Below are 17,026 nucleotides of genomic sequence, written 5' to 3' on the forward strand. Positions count from 1 at the left end.
ATGGACCCTGTCTCCTGTGTCTCACCCATGGACCCTGTCTCCTGTGTCTCACCCATGGACCCTGTCTCCTGTGTCTCACCCATGGACCCTGTCTCCTGTGTCTCACCCATGGACCCTGTGTCTCACCCATGGACCCTGTCTCCTGTGTCTCACCCATGGACCCTGTCTCCTGTGTCTCACCCATGGACCCTGTGTCTCACCCATGGACCCTGTCTCCTGTGTCTCACCCATGGACCCGGTCTCCTGTGTCTCACCCGTGGACCCGGTCTCCTGTGTCTCACCCGTGGACCCGGTCTCCTGTGTCTCACCCGTGGACCCGGTCTCCTGTGTCTCACCCGTGGACCCGGTCTCCTGTGTCTCACCCGTGGACCCGGTCTCCTGTGTCTCACCCGTGGACCCGGTCTCCTGTGTCTCACCCGTGGACCCGGTCTCCTGTGTCTCACCCATGGACCCTGTGTCTCACCCATGGACCCTGTCTCCTGTGTCTCACCCATGGACCCTGTCTCCTGTGTCTCACCCATGGACTCGGTCTCCTGTGTCTCACCCGTGGACCCTGTCTCCTGTGTCTCACCCGTGGACCCTGTCTCCTGTGTCTCACCCGTGGACCCTGTCTCCTGTGTCTCACCCGTGGACCCTGTCTCCTGTGTCACACCCATGGACCCTGTCTCCTGTGTCTTACCCATGGACCCTGTCTCCTGTGTCTCACCCATGGACCCTGTCTCCTGTGTCTCACCCATGGACCCTGTCTCCTGTGTCTCACCCGTGGACAGTGTCTCCTGTGTCTCACCCATGGACCCTGTCTCCTGTGTCTCACCCATGGACCCTGTCTCCTGTGTCTCACCCATGGACCCTGTCTCCTGTGTCTCACCCATGGACCCTGTCTCCTGTGTCTCACCCATGGACCCTGTCTCCTGTGTCTCACCCGTGGACAGTGTCTTGACTGGGACTATTCCCAAGGATGGTGGACTAGCCAAATCAAAAGGCCCTGCCGTAATGCCAGAGAGTACTCTAATTTACTAGGGGGGGAACCCCTGAGTGAAGGGTCAACTTGACTGAGGCTAGCTGACAACCACGACGAGCTTCTTGCTTGGTGTATGTGCTAAATGGCAAGGCAGGACAGAAGTAATATTTGCTTTGATTCTCTGGCTGAGCTGGCCAGCAAAGGAAATGAGTGGATACTATAGCAGTGAGAGAAGTGCCCGGACACACAGCCTATCCCAGGCCATGAGTTGGGTATGTGTCTCTCCGCATTATAATGAGTGTTACTGGTACAGCCTGAGGTGCAACATTGAATTGCAAATGCTGAGATTCCCCTGTTTCCCCATGTCACTCAGAGCCTGCTGGGATTCTGTCCCTATTGCCACAACTTACCCTACTCACTCAACACATCACTTTGTACTCTCCATCAGTCCTCCTTACAAATTACTTTCCTCTCTATCCTTGTGCCATTGCAAATTCAGCAACCATTCCTTTGATCCCGTCATCCAAGACCATAATAGATGTCATGTTGTCAATATGCTACCCACAAAAACACAAGCATAAGTTTTCTGTGATAAACGTAAGTACTGCAGCTTACCTGGAAACCTACATACAGTATATTCCACTAATTCTGCCCTATCCACAGCATGTGTTACCTACTCTAAGAACTTCAGTACATTAATCATATATGATCTCCCTTTCACATAACCATGATGATTCTGCCTGATTACCTTGAAGCTTGTTTTAGCTGCCCTGATAGAACATCTTTAATAAGAGTTGTAACACTTTCTATATTCTCGATTCCAGTCTGGAACTCACTCCTCAGTATCTGTTATTCTATACACAGACAGTTCTTCCATAACGCAATGGTTACTTTCTTATGAAACTCCGCATTATAGGAAAACCATGCTTTAGAAACAGTGCTTTAAGTGTTGGCAATGCAAATGCATTACAGCCACCACTTCTTAAAAGTTTGCACTTTAGAAACAGTGTCTAGATTAGAGTGGTGCTGGAAAAACACAGCAGTTCAGGCAGCATCCGAGGAGCAGGAAAATCGACGTTTCGGGCAAAAGCCTTTCATCAGGAATACAGGCAGAGAGCCTGAAGGGTGGAGAGATAAGCTAGAGGAGGGTGGGGGTGGGGAGAAAGTAACATAGAGTGCAATAGGTGAGTGGGAGAGGGGATGAAGGTGATAGGTCGGGGGCAGGGGGGAGGGTGGAGTGGTGAAGGAGGCCCAGGATCTCCATGTCCTTGGCAGAGTGGGAGGGGGAGTTGAAATGTTCCCTCCGTGACTACCTGGTCAGATCCACGCCCCCCAACAACCTACCCTCCCGTCCTGGCACTTTCCCCTGCCACCACAGGAATTGCAAAACCTGCGCCCACCCCTCCTCCCTCACCTCTATCCAAGGCCCTAAAGGAGCCTTCCACATCCATCAAAGTTTTACCTGCACATCCACCAATATCATTTATTGTATTCGTTGCTCCCGATGAGGTCTCCTCTACATTGGGGAGACTGGAGGCCTCCGAGCAGAGCACTTTAGGGAACATCTCCGGGACACCCGCACCAATCAACCAAACCGCCCCGTGGCCCAACATTTCAACTCCCCCTCCCACTCTGCCGAGGACATGGAGGTCCTGGGCCTCCTTCACCGCCGCTCCCTCACCACCCGACGCCTGGAGGAAGAATGCCTCATCTTCCACCTCGGAACACTTCAACCCCAGGGCATCAATGTGGACTTCAACAGTTTCCCCATTTCCCCTTCCCCCACCTCACCCCAATTCCAAACTTCCAGCTCAGTACTGTCCCCATGACCTGTCCTACCTGCCTATCTTCTTTTCCACCTATCCACTCCACCCTCCCCCCCGACCTATCACCTTCATCCCCGCCCCCACTCACCTATTGTACTCTATGCTACTTTCTCCCCACCCTCACACTCCTCTCACTGATCTCTCCACCCTTCAGGCTCTCTGCCTGTATTCCTGATGAAGGGCTTTTGCCCGAAATGTCGATTTTCCTGCTCCTCGAATGCTGCCTGAACTGCTGTGCTTTTCCAGCACCACTCTAATCTAGACTCTGGTTTCCAGGATCTGCAGTCATTGTTTTTACCTACTTTAGAAACAGTGTCCCGATTCGTCAATCGTGTTGCACAAATTCACATTATATAAAACACATGTTGTTGCAGAATTCCCTGTATAATCTCCACCTCGCCCCTCGATTAGATTCCAGTCTGTAACTCACTCCCGGGTATCTGTAATTCTATATATAAATCCCACCTCACCCCTCGATTAGATTCCGGTCTGTAACTCACTCCCAGGTATCTGTCATTCTATATATAAATCCCACCTCACCCCTCGATTAGATTCCAATCTGTAACTCACTCCCAGGTATCTGTCATTTTATATATAAATCCCACCTCGCCCCTCGATTAGATTCCAATCTGTAACTCACTCCCAGGTATCTGTCATTCTATATATAAATCCCACCTCGCCCCTCGATTAGATTCCAATCTGTAACTCACTCCCAGGTATCTGTCATTTTATATATAAATCCCACCTCGCCCCTCGATTAGATTCCAATCTGTAACTCACTCCTAGGTATCTGTCATTCTATATATAAACCCCCACCTCGCCCCTCGATTAGATTCCAGTCTGTAACTCACTCCTAGGTATCTGTCATTTTATATATAAATCCCACCTCGCCCCTCGATTAGATTCCAATCTGTAACTCACTCCTAGGTATCTGTCATTCTATAAATAAACCCCCACCTCACCCCTCGATTAGCTTCCGGCCTATCATTCCTCACTAGTTGCCCACTGGGCTGGGTTTTTACCTTGCCCAGCTGCAGGTCAGAAATGGAGCAGGCATCAATGAATGCCTGGGCTATGACAGACAGACAGGCATCCATATGGTCAGTCTTCTCCACATCGAAAACAAACTGTGGGTTCTTCAGGATGTTCACCCAAAAACGCAGCGGCAAGCTGGGAAGGAAGGAGAAACCACACATTACTCTGAAGGGCTAGGGGAACATTACTCCACACAGCAGCATGGAATTCTTCGCAGAACTGAAAAGGGAACCTTTCTGGGGATACCACTTCCTGTATTGAAAAGGGAGAACTAGTGGACATGGTGTGTTTGGATGTTCAGAAGGCATTTGAGAATGGCCCACGCAGGAGCTTAGTAACTAAATTAAGAGCACATAGGATTGAGGTAACTGTAGGAGTAATTAATTAATGCAGACAGCAGCAATAAATGGGTCTTTTCAGAACTGCAGACTCTGTGGTACTGGAAGGATTGGTGTTAGCTCGACATGTGTTCACAGTCTTTATAAATAATGTGGAAAATGGCTCTTGTAGTGCAACAGTAGTGTCCCTGAGTCAAGAGGTCTGGGTTCAAGCCCCATCTGCTCCAGGGATGTGTCATAACTGAAAATATCAAGATGTGGGGCACAGATTGTAACATCTCTAAGTTTGCTGATGGGATCCCGAACTGAGTGGGAACAGATGTTGTGGTAGAAATGCGAGAAGGTTTCAAGAGGACTTGAACAGGCTGAGTGAGTGTGCTAGAACAAGAAGGCTGTTCTAATCTAACGTGAGGTCCTAGGTTATTCACTTTGGTAAATAAACAACAGCAAGGCAACGTATTATGTTAACCAGTGAGAGGTTGGGAAGGAGCTGGGTGTTCAAAGGGTTCTGGGTCTACTTGCTCATGAGTCAGTCAAAGTTGGGTCAAAGAGAACAAGGAAGCACATTGGTCAATGAGAACAAGGAAGCATACATAAGGTCTAGGAGGATGGGAACTGATGAAGTTGTGAAGTATATAAAGAAAATAGGAAAGAACTTAGACAAGCATTCACAAGGGCTAAAAGGGGTCATGAAAAGTTGCTAGCAAACAGGATTAAAGAGAAATCCAAGGCTTTTTATACATATGTAAAAAGCAAGAGAGTAACGAGGGAAAGGGTTGGTCCACTCAAGGACAAAGAAGGGAATCTATATGTGGAGCCAGAAGAGGTACTTTATGTAAGTATTCACCAAAGAGATGTAATTGGTGAAGGTTAAGTTCAGGGAATGGAGTGTTGAATTTCTAAGCCAAGTTGCTATTAGAAAGGAAGAGATGTTGCGTGCCTTAAAATGTATTAAGTAGTTAAGTCCCTAGGTCCTGATGGGGTCTACCTCAGGATATTGAGGGAAGCGAGAAAACAAATTGCTGGAGCATATACAGATATCTTTGTATCCTCTTTGGTCACTGATGAAGTCCCAGGGGACTGACAATAGTCAGTTTAACAATGGGCAGTAGAGGTAATCCAGGAAATTACAGGCCTGGAGCCTCATGTCAGTAGTACGGAATTCATTGGAAAAGATTCCCAGTGACAAGATCTATACTCATTTATAAGCAAATGGACTTATTAGAATAGACAGCATGGTTTTGTGCAGGGGAGGTCATGCCTCACAAACTTGTTTGTGGTTTTTGAGGAGGTGATGAAGTTTATAGATGAGGGAATGAGGGTAGAGCAGTTGATGTTGTCTATATGATCTTCAGTAAAGTCTTTGACAAGGTTCCTCATGGCTGATGGTGCAAACGATGAAGTCACAAGGTATCAGGATTGAGCTGGCAAGGTGGATACAGAACTGCCCTATTCATAGAAAACAGACGGTAGCAGTGGAAGGATGCTTTTCAGAATGGAGGGTTGTAACTAGTGGTCTTCCACAGGGATCAGTGCTGGGATCTCTGCTGTTTGTAGTCTACAGAAATGATATGGAGGAAATCGTGACTGGTCTAATTAGTAAGTTTGCAGAAGATACAAAGATTGGTGGAGTTGCGGAGAGTAAGGAGGATTGTCAGAGGATACAGCAGGATATGGATCAGTTGGAGACATGGGCAGAAACATAGCACAGAGTTGAATCCAGACAAATGTGAGATGATGCATTTTGGGGGAAGGTCAAGTGCAGGTGGAAATTATACAGTGAATGGCAAAACCCGAAGGAGTTTGATATGCAAAGGGATTTTGGCGTGCAGGTCCACAGATCGCTGAAGGTGACGGCGCAGGTAGATAAAGTAGGAAAAAGGCCGATGGAATACTTGCCTTCATTGGAAGGAGCATTGAGTATAAGGACAGGCAAGCTATGTTGCAGCTTTATAGAGTTTTAGTTAGGTTACACTTGGAGTATTGCTTCCTGTTTTGATCAGCACACTACCAGAAAGATGTGGGTGTTTTTGAGAGAGTGCAAAACAGGTTTAACAGGGGAGTGGGGGACTTTAGCTATGAAGAAAGGTTGGACAGACTGGGTTTATTTTCACTGGAATGCAGGACGTTGAAGGGGCAACCTGATCGAAGTTTATAAGATTGTGAATGGCATTTATAGAGTTGAAAGTATGAGGCTTTTTCATAAGATGGAGGGGTCAATTACCAGGGGACACAGGTTTAAGATGTTGGGGGTTTTTGGGGGGGGGGGGGGGGGTGGAGTTTAAGAGATGTGTGAGTAAGTTTTTCCCACAAAGGGTGGTGAATGCCTGGAACACGCTGCCAGAGGACGTGATGGAAGCAGACACAATAGCGGGATTCAAGAAACACATGGACGAATACATAAACAGGAAGGGAATAGAGGGATGCTGGTCCTGTAAGTGAAGACAGTTTTAGTGTGGAAAGACAAAATGCGCTGTCAGAGAATACAGCAGAATATAGATCGATTGGAGAGCTGGACATTGGAATGGCAGTTGGAGTGCAATCCAGGCAAATGCAAGGTGCTGCATTTTGGAAGATCCAAGTCTGACCTAGAAAGGCGGCACGGGTGGCTCAGTGGTTAGCACTGCTGCCTCACAGCACCAGGGTCCCAGGTTCAATTCCAGCCTCGGGTGACTGCCTGTGTGGAGTTTGCACATTCTCCCCGTGTCTGCGTAGGTTTCCTCCGGGTGCTCCGGTTTCCTCCCACAGTCCGAAGATGTGTAGGTCAGGTAAATTGGCCATGCTAAATTGCCCGTAGTGTTAGGTGCATTAGTCAGAGGGAAATGGGTCTGGGTGGGTTACTCTTCGGAGGGTCGGTGTGGACTTGTTGGGCCGAAGGGCCTGTTTCCACCCTGTAGGGAATCTAATCTAATCTAAATGGAAAAGACCTGGGGAAAATTGATGCACAGAGAGATCTGGGTGTTCAGGTCCATTTTACCCTGAAGGTGGCAACGCAGGTCAATAGAGTGGTCAAGGCGGCATACGGCATTGCTTTCCTTCATCGGATGGGATATTGAGTACAAGAGTTGGTACAGTTGTATAGGACTTTGGTTCGACCACATTTGGAACACTGCGCACAGTTCTGGTCGCCACATTACCAAAAGGGTGTGGATGCTTTGGAGAGGGGTGTAGAGGAGGTTCACCAGGATGTTGCCTGGTATGGAGGGTGCTAGCTATGAGGAGAGGTTGAGTAGATTAGGATTATTTTCATTGGAAGGACAGAGGTTGAGGGGGGACGTGATTAGAGGGTATATAGGTATATAGGAGCAAGACTTGTTACAACTTCATGAACCCATTGGTTAGGCCACAAATGGAACACTGTGTGCAAATCTGGTCACCACACTATCGGAGGGACGTGACTGCAGTGGAGAGGGTGCAGAGGAGATTCACCAGGGTGTTGCCTGGGATGGGAACTCTCAGTTGTGAGGAGAGAGTAGATAGGCTGCACTTGTTTTCCCTGGAGCAGAAGAGTTTGAGGGTGGATCTAATTAAGGTACACAAAATTATGAGAGGCATGGATGGAGTTTTAAGGAGACCTGAGGAAAATCTTTTTTTCACCCGGAGAGTGGTAGAAATATGGAATGTGTGCCTGAGAGAGTGGTGGAGTCAGGTACTCTCATAACGTTAAAGTTTGAGTTTGATTTATTGTTGGAGAAAGTGAGGACTGCAGATGCTGGAGATCAGAGCTGGAAAATGTGTTGCTGGAAAAGCGCAGCAGGTCAGGCAGCATCAAAGGAGCAGGAGAATCGACGTTTCGGGCATAAGCCCTTCTCCAGGAATGAGGGCTTTTCTGAAGAAGGGCTCATGCCCGAAACGTCGATTCTCCTGCTCCTTGGATGCTGCCGGACCTGCTGCGCTTTTCCAGCAACACATTTTTAAGCTTTGATTTATTGTTGTCACGCGCCAAGGTACAGTGAAAAGTGTTGATTTGCGTGCTCCATAGCAGATTGTACCGTACAAAGTGCACTCAGGGTAACAGAGAGAATACAGTGTTACAGTCACTGGGAAGGTGCAGAGAGGGAGATCAACATTAACATTTGAGAGGCCGGTTCAAAAGTCTGATAAGAATCAGGAAGAAGTTGTTCTCGAATCTGGTTGAATGTGTGTTTAAACTTCTGCCTGAAGGAGGAGGGTGGAAGTGAGTACAACTGGGGTAGGAGGGGTCTGTGATTATGCTGGTCGCTTTCCCTTGGCAGTGCAATGTATAGATGGAGTCAAGGGATGGAAGGCTGGTTTGCATGATGGACTGGGCTGCATTCGCGACCCTCTGTAGTTCCTTATGGTCTCGGGCAGAGCAGTCATCATACCACGTTGTGATACATCCAGATAGGATGCTTTATATAGTGCATCTATAAAAATTGGTAGGAGCCTTAGTGGACATGCTGAAAATTTGAGAAGCATTCAGATGAGAACTCAAAATGCCAGACCAAGTGCAGGGAAATGGGATTAATGTAATTTTGTGTTTGTTGGCCAGCCTGTTTCTGCGCTGTATGACTCTATGACTCCATTTGTGGATAACTTGTTTGTTAGCTTGTACTAAATTAAATATATAGTGTCTGAGAAACGAATGCTGTCTCTTAGGCTGAACTGAGTGATGATTATTGGGAAAAATCAATGAATTCTTCAAATTCTGCTTCTGTGTAAGTCCAAATCCCCTATGTATCAACAGGAAGAATTGACTCTTATTGACTACATCACCTCATGAAAGAGTAAGCGAGTCTGTAAAAGGAGCCCCTGAAAATGACAGATGGCCAAAAATCAGGGAACGAGACAGTGCGAAACCTCAAAAGGAGTCTTTGAAACAACATCCGAGCTCTGATCCAGGGCAGTGATACTCTAATTGTGTATGAACGAACAGGAGACCAGTGCAAGGTTACTCACACACCTGTTGGTTTTCCAGATGTGCAGGGTGTCTGGGTCTGTGGTGCCTCGTTTCTCGGCCTGCTCTTCCAGAAAATCAAAGAAATGTTTCACCGCAAACAGAGGCTTCACTGCATGGATACTGAGCACCGCCCGGAACAAATCATCCAGGAACTTCTGCAGCGTGCCCTGCAGGAAGAACAGAGTCAGTTCGAGGGAAATGGGCATTGCCCAGATGGGGAGAAAGGCATTGAAGGAACGCTGATGTGTTTTCAAGCCAGGATGGTGAGTGTCTTGGAAGAGAACTTACCAGAGATGTTCCCCTGTATTTGCTGCCTTGCGTTCTCCTGGATGGAGCTGCTGTCGTCCAGGCAAGTGGAGATTATTCCATCACACTCCTGACTTATGGCTTGTAGATGGTGGACAGGCTTTGGGGAGTCAGGAGGGGAGTTACTTGCCATAGGATTCCTAGCTTCTGCCCTGCTTTTGGAGCAGCTGTGTTTGTATGACGAGCCCAGTTGAGCTTCTGGTCAATGGTAACCCCCCAGGATGTTGATAATGGGGAGTCAGTGATGGTACACTATTGAATGTCAGGGGCAGTGGTTAGATTGTCTCCAATAAGTGACAATCACTGCCAGGCATTGTGTGGCATGACTGTTACTTGCCACATTTCAGCTCAAACTTGGATATTGACCAGGTCTTGCTGCATTTGAACATGGACTACTTCAATATCTGAGGAGTCGCGAATGGTGCTGAACATCCCCATACATTATGATGGAGGGAAAGTCATTGACAAAGCACCTAAGGATGGCTGGGCCTTAGGGCACTACCCTGAAGAACTCCTGCAGAGATGTCCTGGAGCTGAGGTGACTGACCTCCAACAAACACAACCATCATTTCTAACCTTTGACCTGATCTTGAAGCCAATGTGTTTGTGTAGTGAATCCAGTGGAGTTTCTAATCAATGGTAAGCTCCTTGGATATTGATAGTGGGAGGATTCAGAGATGGTAATGTTATTGACTGGCAAGGGGCAATGTGAACTATATTTGAAGCAAGAGTGAACCATTTGGTCCCAAGAGGCTGCTCTGCCATTGCACTAGATCTGATTGTCACCCCATATCCACATTCTCACAACTCCCTGATTCACTTTCACCCCTTGCTTATTGAGAACCTATCCACCACTATCTTACAAATATTCAAAGACTCAGCTTCCACCACCTTCGAAGCAAGAGAACTCCAGCGACTCTTGACCCTCTGAGAGAAAAGGATTCTGGGAGTAACTTTTCAAATCCAAATTTATTATGTCTTCAAGGTTTACAGTGGCAGGGTTTGAGCTGATGTGACGGGGCCCGAGGATTTTGGAAAATCAAATTTACCTTTCACTGCACTTCCACATCTGATACCCAATGTGAAGAGCCTCATAAACATTGACACAACTCCTCTCTCTCCCTCTTATATACACACACAAACACAGGTAGCAACCCTCTCTTTCTTTTACACACACAGACACACACACATATACAAACGTCTCTCTTACACACACACACACCCCTCTGTCATTCATACACACACACACACACAGATACATACTGTCTCTCTCACTTACATACACACAGATATACTCTCTCTCACTCATACACACGCAGATATATTCTCTCTCTCACTTACACACACAGACATTCTCTCTCACTCTCACACAGAAACACACACATAGATATACACTCTCTGTCTCAGTCATACACACAGTCTCTCATACACAGATATATACACTCTCTCTGTCTCACGCACACAGTCACACACACACAGATATACACACACATGTACACACTCTCACACAGATAAACACTCTCACACACACACACAAACACACACAGATATACACTCTCTCACACACACACAAACACACACATTATACACTCTCTCACACACACTCATACATACACAGATATATGCTCTCACACACACATACACACTCAGATATACACTCTGTCTCTCACACACATACATACACAAACACACACATATACACATACAGATATACAGTCTCTCTCTCACACACAGATATACAGTCTCTGTCACACACACAGATATACAGTCTGTCACACACACAGATATACAGTGTCTGTCACACACACAGATGTACAGTGTCTGTCACACACACAGATGTACAGTGTCTGTCACACACACAGATATACAGTGTCTGTCACACACACAGATATACAGTCTGTCTCACACACAGATATACAGTCTGTCACACACACACTCCCTCCCTCTTACACATGCACATGAAATCCTCGTCTGGGTCTCTGAGTGGGTTGTGCAGCAGCTCTCATGTTCTCTGTACTGTACCTTGGTGGAGAGCAGTCTTGTCAGGTAGATCTCCGGTAAAACCTTCTTGCGGTGACTGTGCTTGTGAGATTTCTTGGTTTCGATAAGTTCGTCATTTGGAAGGACCTGGTATGGGAGAAAGGAAAAGTTCAGGATCAGGAGCTGAGTGCAATTCAACACTGCCGTGGTTCATATCAGAGTTTCCTCTCGCCTGTACCATTCCAATCAGACACCATTACAGATCCCATGTCAATTCTTCACTCTGAACTCAACTGCGGTCTAACTATAAATCCCCACCAAATGAGAGGTGGAGATTGAGATTGTCAAGTATTAGCGACATTCAATTTCCCAAGTGAGGCCCAGTTCCATTCTCCATATCAACAGCAAATAGCTATCAGGCTAGCTAGTAAGGGCCAGTGTTGCTCCTGTCTGAGAGCTCCACTTTGGCTGCTGGTCACCCAGATTATCGTACACAGAATGAGAGTTTGCTGCAGTGGCACGTGAATGATTCTGAGTTACTCAGAGCGACAGTAAGTGAACAGGCACTCACCAAGTGGAAGTATTTTTCAGTGTCCAAGTCCTTCACTGTAAGAGAAAAACCGATCATTTAAAGTGTCCATTTGAATACATTAATATTTATAATATGAATAAAACCCAGAAGAGTCAATATTGGCCCATTTTTGCCATAGAATATGGATGGAACAGCAGAAAGGAGGGGAGACAGAGGTGCAGTGGCAGTGACCCAGGTCCTAATGCTTTGGGGACATGGGTTCAAGACTATGAGTTGGGAATTTTAATTCAATCGATAAATCGAGAATTGAAATCCCGTCCTCACTGAGGTAACCACAAAACTGTCCTTGATTGTTGTGAAAGCCTGTCTGGTTCCTTACCCTACCCACAGAGCCACAGCAATGTGGGTGACTCTGAAAAGCCCTTGCATGCCACTCAGTTCATGGGTCATTTGGGGTGGAGACCAAATACCAGCCTTGCCAGTGACCATCAAAGAGCCTTACCACTTACTTGCCTCAAAGCAGGAAGTCTCACTGTTTAACGTGGCCCTTAGGAACAGAACAGGAAGCCATTTGAACTTATTCTGTCATTTCATTCGATCAAAGCTTTCCTGTAAATTAGCTTTGTTCACATGTGTTGGTTCAATACCCGCTAAGCTAAAACTAAAGCTCATGGATTTGAGGGGAAATGATTGACTTGGTCAGAAGATCGGAAAAGACAAGAGAGTGAGGATAATAGCGTGTAACCAGATTGGAAGTAAGTCACTAGTTGTGACCCACAACTATCTGTGTCAGCGCCTCAACTATCCACTGTACTTGTTTGTGACTTAGATAACACAATAAAGAGACTTTGAAACAAATTAGGTGAGTGGGCAAAACTGTGGCAGTTGGATTTAAACACAGGAAAGTGTGAGGTCACTAAGTCTGGACCAAACAAACATCAGTCTCAGTATCCATGAAATGATGTAAAAAGTGGACGCCAAAGAGGTTTAAGGGCTCATTGTTCACAAAGCATTAAAATGATAGGAAGGATAATTTATGAAATGTTAGCTTTTCTACCCAGGACACCCCAGAACAATCAGAGAGCTGCATTTACCATCCTAGCTTTCATACACCCTGCACTTACTTATGAGTTATTCATACCCCTTTACTTACCCTCTGGGATTCATACCCCTGGGCTTTTCACAGATTCTGTATTTATTCTTTGACGATTCACAGAACTGTAATTACCCCCCGAGTAACTGATATGCCTGCTTTTACTCCCTGGGCCACTTATACCCCTATTTTTTCCCCCTGGGCTGTTCACAGTTCCTCGGGGTAAAAACAATGACTGCAGGTGCTGGAAACCAGATTCTGTATCAGTGTGGTGCTGGAAGAGCACAGCAGTTCAGGCAGCATCCAAGAAGCAGCGAAATCGAGGTTTCGGGCAAAAGCCCTTCATCAGGAATAAAGGCAGAGAGCCTGAAGCGTGGAGAGTTAAGCTAGAGGAGGGTGGGGGTGGGGAGAGAGTAGCATAGAGTACAATAGGTGAGTGGGGGAGGGGATGAAGGTGATAGGTCAGGGAGGAGAGGGTGGAGTGGATAGGTGGAAAAGGACATAGGCAGGTAGGACAAGTCATGGGGACAGTGCTGAGCTGGAAGTTTGGAACTAGGGTGAGGTGGGGGAAGGGGAAATGAGGAAGCTGTTGAAGTCACATTGATGCCCTGGGGTTGAAGTGTTCCGAGGCGGAAGATGAGGCGTTCTTCCTCCAGGCGTCTGGTGGTGAGGGAGCGGCGGTGAAGGAGGCCCAGGACCTCCATGTCCTCGGCAGAGTGGGAGGGGGAGTTGAAATGTTGGGCCACGGGGCGGTGGGGTTGATTGGTGCGGGTGTCCCGGAGATGTTCCCTAAAGCGCTCTGCTAGGAGGCGCCCAGTCTCCCCAGTGTAGAGGAGACCGCATCGGGAGCAACGGATACAATAAATGATATTAGTGGATGTGCAGGTAAATCTTTGATGGATGTGGAAGGCTCCTTTAGGGCGTTGGATGGAGGTGAGGGAGGAGGGGTGGGCACAGGTATTACAGTTCCTGCGGTGGCAGGGGAAAGTGCCAGGATGGGAGGGTGGGTTGTAGGGGGGGGCGTGGACCTGACCAGGTAGTCACGGAGGGAATGGTCTTTGCGGAAGGCGGAAAGGGGTGGGGAGGAAATATATCCCTGGTGGTGGGGTCTTTTTGGAGGTGGCGGAAATGTCGGCGGATGATTTGGGTTATGCGGAGGTTTGTAGGGTGGAAGGTGAGCACCAGGGGGGTTCTGTCCTTGTTACGGTTGGAGGGGTGGGGTCTGAGGGCGGAGGTGCGGGATGTGGACGAGATGTTCACAGTTCCTGTTTATCCCCAGACTTCACAAGAGCTGTATCTGTCTCCTTGAAGTATTCCCTGTGTTTTCCCTTCTCTACAATTCCAGAAATGTCAGTATAACTAGAGGCCCAACATCGATGAGACCCACCTCGTCCGAGTGTACCATCCCACTTGTCCTTTAAGCTCATGGCCAGGGAGGCTCCATCAGGGACCTGAAAACAGAGGTGAAAGGTCACTACCACAGTGTGACATAGCAGCCAGCCCCGAGTGTACCCGTTCCTGGAGTTATGGTAATACGCAGAGTGAGATCTGGCTCAATTTTACTTTGTTTTGTTAATGTGGTGATTAATCACTGAGACACGTTCACATGAGCCATAAATTCTTACAGAGAGGAAACAGACCCTTCAGTCCATCCCGTCCGTGCTGACCAAGTTTCCCAAACTAAACTAGCCTAATTTTCCGTGTTTGAATCATACCCCTCTAAACCTTTCTTATTTCTGTACTTGTCTTTTAAATGTTATAACTGTACCTGCATCCACCATGTCCTCTGGCAGTTCATTCCACACATGAACCACCCTCTGTGTGAAAAAGTTGCCCCTTAGGTCCCTCTTAAATCTTTCTTTTCTCAACTTGAAAAAAAATACTCACCAACTCTAAGGGAAAGATCTTTGCTATGCCCCTTCACGCCCTTCAAGTCTGCTATGTCATTCAATAAGATCATGGCTCATTTGATTTTAATATCAACTCCACAATCCTTCACAACCCTGATAATATTTCACCCCCTTGGTAGTTAAGAACTGACCTTAAAAATATTTAAATATTCTGTGTCCACCCGCCTTTTGAGGAAGGGAATCCAAAAACACTCAATCCCCAGAAAATAAAAATTCCCAATCTCTAGGAGGAGGGGGAAGGGGGCGATGGGATTTGGTGCGAGTTAGAGATAGACAGCTCAGGTTTTGCGAGTTGCCAACAGATTGTTGTTTTGGTGAACTCCGGAGGAATCAGAGAGTTTGAGGCCTTCGGGAGCAGGTCAGCAGAGATCGGAGGAGTCAGGTGGTGTTCCTGAGGCGGAGCTCAACAGTTTGCTGATAGTCAGCATTAATGGTAGGGAGTTTGGAGTCAAACTGAGGGACGTAGAGAGCCTGGTTCGGTCTGATTCTGGATCAGTGGTGCTGGAAGAGCACAGCAATTCAGGCAGCATTCGAGGACAGGCAAAATTGACGTTTCGGGCAAAAGCCCTTCATCAGGAGTCAGGGCAGGACTCACTGCAGCAGGATCTGAAGGGAGGGTGTCAATCATCGCAACATTTAACAATATGAAGTTGCAGCTCATCCTTGCACAATGTTGCCTTGAACATTGCTCACTGCATCCCACGATGTTTATCTTCACACACTTACTTCACGTTTAAGTCATTTACTGACTCTGGGACTGCTTAAGATCTATGAGGAAAACAAAGTGTTTAATACATTTAGCCATGTCAGAGAGACGAACAAGGGTCTCAGACAGTGTCTGAGGTAGACAGACAGACTTGGAAGGGTTTGTATGTGGGGTGTCAGTCAGTGTCGGGGATGGTTAGCTGGAGACAGCAACTTTGAGTGTAGTAGCCTTCAAGGGAAAGCAACGGGCTGAGGACACATACGCTACCCAAAGATTTGCAAATTTGGAGGATTAGCCATGCTAAATTACCCATAGTGTCCAGGGATGTGCAGGTTAGGTGAATTAGCCAGAGGATTTGCAGGATTATAGGGAGAAGGGAGCAGGATTGGTCTGGGTGGGGGTGCTGTTTGGAGGGCTGGTGCAGACTCAATAGACTGAATGGCCTGCTTCCACACATAGGATTCTGTGATTCTCTCCCAGTGAAGGCTGATGCTGGGAGACGTTGGGTTAGCCTCTGCAGTAGGGCTCCCTGGGCTGGCAAGTGAATTGGTTTGGGATGAACTTGACCCAGCTGCTCCTTACCTTGCAATGGGCCAGGGTGTTGAGCTTCTTTCGGCCGTCCTCCATCACTGAAGTGTTGTCCAGGTCCCGCAGGATCCTGCTGTCGCTACTTGATGCAAACCACTCTACCAGGAAGGAAGGGAGCTCTGTCACAATGAACTGTAGCCGAGATTCAAATACAGCATTACCGCACTCTTACCAGATCCTGTGCTTCACACTGGGCAGTGGGCCTGGTCTCTGTGCTTCACACTGGGCCCGGTCTCTGTGCTTCACATTGGACACTGGGACCAGACTCTGGAATTCACACTAGGCACTGGGCCCAGTCTCTGCGTTTCACACTGGGGACTGGGCCCAGTCTCTGTGCTTAACACCGGGCCTGGTCTCTGTGCTTCACACTGGGCACTGGGTCCGGTCTCTCTGATTCACACTGGGGACTGGGCCCATCTCTGTGCTTCACACTGGGCCTGGTCTCTGTGCTTCACACTGGGCACTGGGTCCGGTCTCTCTGATTCACACTGGGCACTGGATCCGGTCTCTGTGCTTCACACTGGGCACTGGACCCCGTCTCTGTGCTTCACACCGGGCACTAGGCCCCGTCTCTGTGCTTCACACTGGGCCCGGTCTGTGTGCTTCACACTGGGCACTGGGCTTGGTCTCTGTGCTTCACACTGGGCACTGGGCCCCATCTCTGTGCTTCACACTGGGCCCGGTCTGTGTGCTTCACACTGGGCATTGGATCTGGTCTCTGTGCTTCACACTGGGCACTGGGCACCATCTCTGTGCTTCACATTGGGCACTGGGCCTGGTCTCTGTGCTTCACACTGGGGGCTGGGCCCCGTCTCTGTGCTTCACACCAG

The 17,026-nt window shown here is 47.9% G+C and overlaps 1 protein-coding gene across 1 annotated transcript in view; it reads right to left on the reverse strand.

Annotated features, from left to right (window-relative positions):
• The window catches only part of plxnd1 (plexin D1), a 125,746-nt gene that overhangs the window by 21,012 nt on the left and 87,708 nt on the right, over positions 1 to 17,026 (reverse strand). The window contains exons 28-33 of the mRNA XM_087994544.1: positions 16,191 to 16,294; positions 14,380 to 14,443; positions 11,939 to 11,973; positions 11,410 to 11,514; positions 9,085 to 9,248; positions 3,810 to 3,957 (exon numbers count right to left, since the gene is read on the reverse strand). Of these exons, the coding sequence (XP_087850670.1) occupies positions 3,810 to 3,957; positions 9,085 to 9,248; positions 11,410 to 11,514; positions 11,939 to 11,973; positions 14,380 to 14,443; positions 16,191 to 16,294 (620 nt within the window). The remainder of the gene's footprint in view (positions 1 to 3,809; positions 3,958 to 9,084; positions 9,249 to 11,409; positions 11,515 to 11,938; positions 11,974 to 14,379; positions 14,444 to 16,190; positions 16,295 to 17,026) is intronic.

This window comes from Chiloscyllium plagiosum, unplaced genomic scaffold (genome assembly GCF_037043375.1).
Source record: "Chiloscyllium plagiosum isolate Xiang-an unplaced genomic scaffold, Cpla_swu_hap1 HiC_scaffold_14, whole genome shotgun sequence".
NCBI lineage: Eukaryota > Metazoa > Chordata > Chondrichthyes > Orectolobiformes > Hemiscylliidae > Chiloscyllium > Chiloscyllium plagiosum.